Source organism: Halyomorpha halys, unplaced genomic scaffold (assembly GCF_000696795.3).
Source record: "Halyomorpha halys isolate HHAL.00 unplaced genomic scaffold, Hhal_1.1 Scaffold576.1, whole genome shotgun sequence".
NCBI lineage: Eukaryota > Metazoa > Arthropoda > Insecta > Hemiptera > Pentatomidae > Halyomorpha > Halyomorpha halys.
In genome coordinates this window covers 162,056-167,676 of record NW_027116645.1, presented here as the reverse complement: position 1 = coordinate 167,676, position 5,621 = coordinate 162,056, and the positions used below count along the sequence as shown (strand labels likewise).

Sequence of the window (5,621 nt, the reverse complement as noted above, 5' to 3'; positions counted from 1 at the left end):
AGTCTTGAATGGACTTAAAACATATGGTTTTAGAGCATATGCTGTATCTCCTGCTATCCACTGCATCCCACTAAAATAATTAGATGATTTTTTATCAATACTGGAGTAATTAAATATCCTTTGGTCGTGTACACTCCCAGGAAATCCACAAATAAAGTGCCTTATTTGGAGTTTGTAATCACAAACTATTTGTGCCTTCAATGAAAACTGCTGCTTTCTTCAATAATAAGAATCAGGGTCAATAGATGGTTTTTCAGCCAAAGCTATTTCTGTACCGTCAACATACCCAATACAGTGGGGCAATTCGTCCAAGGTGTTGGAAATAATTTCATTTCTCTCAGCTTCCGATGGCCAAAAAATAAACTTATGTCTTTTACTTAAAATAGCAATGAAAACCCGCTTTGTTATAATATTGATAGTTCCACCATCTCCACAACCAAATAAATTAGCATTTTTGCGAATGGAAGCTCCTTCTCCTGAACAACCTAATCTGTACAACACAATTGCAAGCTGTAATTCCACAGACAACTGTTTGGCAGAATGTTTACAATTAAACACAGAATCATCTTTGATTTCTTGTATAATAATTTTGAATTGAAAGTAGTTAACTTTCAAAAGAGATTTAAACCTATCTTCATCCAAGTTTGGTAATACTGAAGATCTCCAGTGCGTAGATTTTAATACTGATCCCCTGAGAAAAGGAACTGCATATCTGAATGATAGAACATGGAGAATACTTTCAATACAGTTGTCAATTAGCTCATCTGCATTCTCTTCTTCACAAGTTTGAAGACCAATAAGACACTCATAAGCTAAACTTTCACACAACTTCCACTTTTCACTCACTCTAGGCATGTTTTAATTAATTACTTAAATCAAAACTGAAGTAAATAACATGAGGGTCTGGAAGGAAGGTTATAAACATAAAGGCTTATACAACAAGTTGCTGAGAAAATCCGCTAGGGGCTCTTATGCATTTAACGTTTAACATGACTTCAAATAGGGCTGCTCACAATCCTATAGTTATAACATTTAACATGGTAAAACATGTTACATTTAACACAACATTATGAAACCCCTAATAATTGTTGTAGTAGAAGATTCATCGTTGTACAAGTTTTTAATTGTTCAAAATTGTAAGTATACGACAGTAACTGTTAGTTGGATTTCTTTGCTGGACTTGGAAAGGTAAGTGCACTTATTTATTATACATATGTAATTAATAGAAGAGAGGAAACGGGCACTGTTGATTTGATTGGCCTAGTGAGAGGATGTCGGTCGGCTAGAAGCGGGAAGGACTGGAAGCCATTGTTAGGAGTTGGACATAGCATCTTAGACAAGAGAATAGCAGGAATCATCAATCATCAGGGGAAGATTGTGTAATTGGTTAGTTTTGTTTCTAACTGGAATTTATTGTATTTGTAAAATAGCTATTAATTAAGTTTAAGTGTTATTAGTAGTAAGGTGTCTGTTTCTGATTGCCTGGAAACCCGGCCTGAGAAAAGAGTCTATTATGTTATAAAATTCTATTATCTATTTAATATTAAAGTTTTTAATTTGAACCCAAGCTATTATCTTTTATATATGAAATTAGTTGAAACTATTAAAATAATTTTCATTTCATTTAAATAATTTTTAATTATTACATAATATATATAGTTGATCATAAAACTTGAATATAAGAAGATAGCCAGGGTTGCGGTCAAAAAAGAACAAATAGTTTATAACATTTTAATGTCCTACATTTCGGACGTTCCATAAATTTGTTTATTTGAAGAATTGTTCATTTGAAGTTACTTCAAGTTTCATTATGATTTTTTTTTTTTTTTTTTTTTTAGAATCTTAATCACTTCTATTTTAAAATTATTTTTATGTAGTTATATAACCCTTAAAGTAGTTGGGGAATTAAACTATTAAATTAGATAAACATAATGAAATCCATATTCAAAGCCTATTAGCATAATTTGAAAACACTAAACATTACTAATTACTAACATAACATCACTCAAATCATCAAACATAACATCAATAAAATTTGTTCATATTCAAATATCTTAAATTCAATATTTAAAACATAAAAAACTCACCTGATGTTATAATGAACAAAAAAATTTATATTGAATAGCAATTCGCACAAAGTTCTGGGCTCTACCCACATAAACTGTGACCAAACATAACCAGGCTGTTAAGATCACTCGACTCCACCCCTGGACCTCAGGTACAGTATTATTGCTGAATGTTTCTTATGTTCAGCCCAGCCTAAGGCAGTCCATCTATTTTCCTTAGCATTAACTGCAGCCCCACGGTCAACGAGCAGCTGCACCAAGGGTAAGTTGCCCTCAATAGCTGCAACCATTAGCGGCGTGCGGCCACTCTCTGACTCAGCATTTAAGCATGCACCGTGGTCCAACAGAGTTGTTGCTGTTTGAACATGTCCACTCTCTGCTGCATAATGTAAGGCAGTCCAATGGTCCTTACTTCTAGCATCCAACTTTGCCCCAGCATCAAGCAGTTGTTTTACCACAGCAACATGTCCTCTCTCTGCTGCGCAATGTAGGGCAGTACACTGGTCCCTTCCTTTTAGATCCACCTCTGCCCCAGCATCAAGCAGTTGTTTTACCACAGCAGCATGTCCTCTCTCTGCTGCGCAATGTAGGGCAGTACACTGGTCCCTTCCTTTTAGATCCACCTCTGCTCCAGCATCAAGCAGTACTTTCATAATCTCAACCTGTCCATTATCAGCCACAAGATGTATTATCCCATCCCCCTCACAGTTCTTTAGAGCCAGGTCAGCCCCATTATCCACTAGCAGCTGCAGGACATCTGACTTATTATTTAAACCCGCAACAAATGCTGGAGTGATGCCTTCGTTTTCTTGGTCATTCAGTCTGGCTCCAGCTTCCAAAAGAATGGTAACCAAACCAATGCAACCTCCTTTAGCAGCGTAGTAAAGAGCAGTCCGACCTTCTTTGTCCTTGATATTGGGATCTGCCCCTTTATGCAATAAGAATGTTGCAACGTCCTGTTTTAAATTTCTCAATGCAACCATCAGTGCTGAAGTTCCATCATTATCCTGCGAGTCAACAGCAGCACCCTCCTGACATAATGTTCTCACCAACTCCAGAGATCCTTTGAATGATGCGAGATGCAGGGCTGTCAAACCCTTTTCTGTTTTACCATTCACTTCTAAACCCATTCTGATGAGCATTTTTATAATAGTAGGCTCTGAAGCAAGGTGTAAAGGGGTGAGACCATTTTGATTTGTAAGGTTTCCTTCCAGCTTCACTCCTTTGATTACTTTTAACATTTCAACATTCCCAAAGCGAGCCACTAAATGAAATATTGTGTTGCCACCCCTGGGCTCAAGTTTCGTGCCTGCTTTAATTAATACTTTGAACATTTCAACATTCTGTGACTCCACAGCCATCTCAAGAAGGCTCTTGGCACCCTCTGGAACTATTCTGGTATCAGCTCCTTTCTCCAGCAACATCTCCACACCTCTCACATTACCTGATCTAACAGCAAGAAATAAGGGGGTTTCATTCAGGTGATTCTGCTTGTTCACATCCAATTCTTTCTCCAGCAGGACCTCTAGTGCTCTGTTCTGGCCTCCAGTGGCAGCAATATGGAGGTAGGTATTTCCACGAAACAAACGTATATTAACTTGAGCACCAACTGATAAAAGAGTCTCGATTGAAGATGCACAGTTATTTTTAACAGCCTCCTCTAATGGCGTTGCATTACTGGAGTTTAAAACTTCAAGGTTTGCCTTCAGGAAACCAAGGGCAACAATAGAGGAACAGTTGCCAAGCCTCGTAGCAAGATGGATGAAGCTGTCTCCGGACTGAGTCAATCCATTGACATCACCGCATTAGCCCTCATTAGCTATGGTAATAATATCTCCGGGTCTATTATTTAGGACTGCTTCTTCTAAAAGACTTTCTAAATCACTGTGGACCACCTAAAAAGAAAGAGCATCATTATTATTCCAATATCAAAAGATTAAATTAACGAGATGTTAATTTATTAGGTTCAGGATTTGGCGAGATTGTTTTCAAAATCAGCTGGTACTGAAAACGTGAATATATATTATTTTTTGTTGAATTCGTAAGCTTGTAATGAGATGATAATGGCCTCAAAAATTTCAAGGGATAATAATAAGAAGCATATCATTTGGAGAACTGAAGTTCGAGTGAGTTGAACTGCTGCTCAACTACTCGGTTCAAATCAGACCTACATCACAACATTCATTTTGTGGTGATAACACAGAATGAAAACTTGAACCTCCCATCATGGTTAAAATAGGTTGTTTACCTCGAGATAATCCCCTCATTTATCAGAAATAACCAGGCAGGGGCTAATAAAAAAAAGATACCTAATCACAAAAAAGTATTAAGCCAAAATGTATTGAATGCATTTGATTGATCTATTACTTCATCTTTGATAAAATGAATACTGGTTTTATTTTCCAATTCTTTAATATTGAAGTCCATTATAGTATTTAAAAATATTATCACTTTGTGAAGTATCATTCTTTATTTATTTACATAAGTTATTAAAGAATTATTCAAATATACTTGACTTATCAGATGTTGAGGTAAATTGAAAGGTTATGGAGATGGAATTGTAGACAATACTACTGAGATTAGGACTACAAGCTTGTGAATTAAAGGCCTAGAATATACTTACTAAAATATATAAAAATATTTACTTACCATGGATGGTAATAGCTGAGTACCAGGGATCTTATACTTGGAGGTGAGAGAAGACATTATCCTGGTAACATGAGAAGGTAGCTTTAATACGCTTGCCTCTAACAGTTTGGAGAGTAAAGCCATTGCATTTTCCATATCCTGGCGAGGGAACACGAAATCCCCAGTCAGCCAGACACTGAGATAATCAGACTGCAGCTGCCGCACCTGTTGACAGACTTCGGCCAACAAGCAGCAAGACATGATCTCCCCCGTCACCAAAGAGTGAAGTAGTGCCAAGAGGAGAAATTGTGGGGTGTTTAGCTTCATGTCAGCAACACCAGATTCCTGATAGATGTAAGCTCTCGCACCATAAGAAGCACCACTCCATATCTTGTTGAGAATAGTATTACGGCACAATGAGGACATTCGGTCTAGTGACCACTGTTCGATGGCCATAGTTGAGGTTTCTAGCAATTAAGAAATAAAACATTAACAAATAATATTCTGGAAATATATATTTATGACATTACCAACTTAGTGCTTCATAAACTTATTGCTCGAATAGTTATTTTATAATCATTATTTTAAGCTATCTAATCCCTAACTGGAAAAATATACACTGTAACAAATTAACATTTTCAATTGGTCAAATAATAATTATCAGTAACCTAAACCTAATACACTTCAAATTTTTTTTTTTGTACAATAACTTGTTTTTTTCGTTTTACTACTAACAGCTCTAAACAGGAGAGATGAGGGAATGGGAGTTATAGAGAGGTGACCAACCTATTCCAGCCATGGTGGGGGAGTAAAGTGATATAATTCAAGATACAGTATTGCGGAGTATAAGATGGGCCTGTAAGGTTGTACAGCTTAGTAACGAGCTGATCCCTAAAATGTTAATAAACACTGAACCAACAGCTAAAC

At 36.5% G+C, this 5,621-nt stretch overlaps 1 protein-coding gene across 1 annotated transcript; it reads right to left on the bottom strand.

Moving 5' to 3' along the window:
* Positions 1-55: 55 nt before the first annotated feature.
* Positions 56-4,862, bottom strand: LOC106684374 (putative ankyrin repeat protein RF_0381; the record flags this gene model as incomplete). Its single annotated transcript, XM_014426420.2, is given in 2 exon segments — positions 56-3,961; positions 4,716-4,862. A coding segment is annotated over 1 exon segment (1,299 nt). The 3' UTR covers positions 56-2,191.
* Between the last annotated feature and the right edge of the window lie 759 nt (positions 4,863-5,621).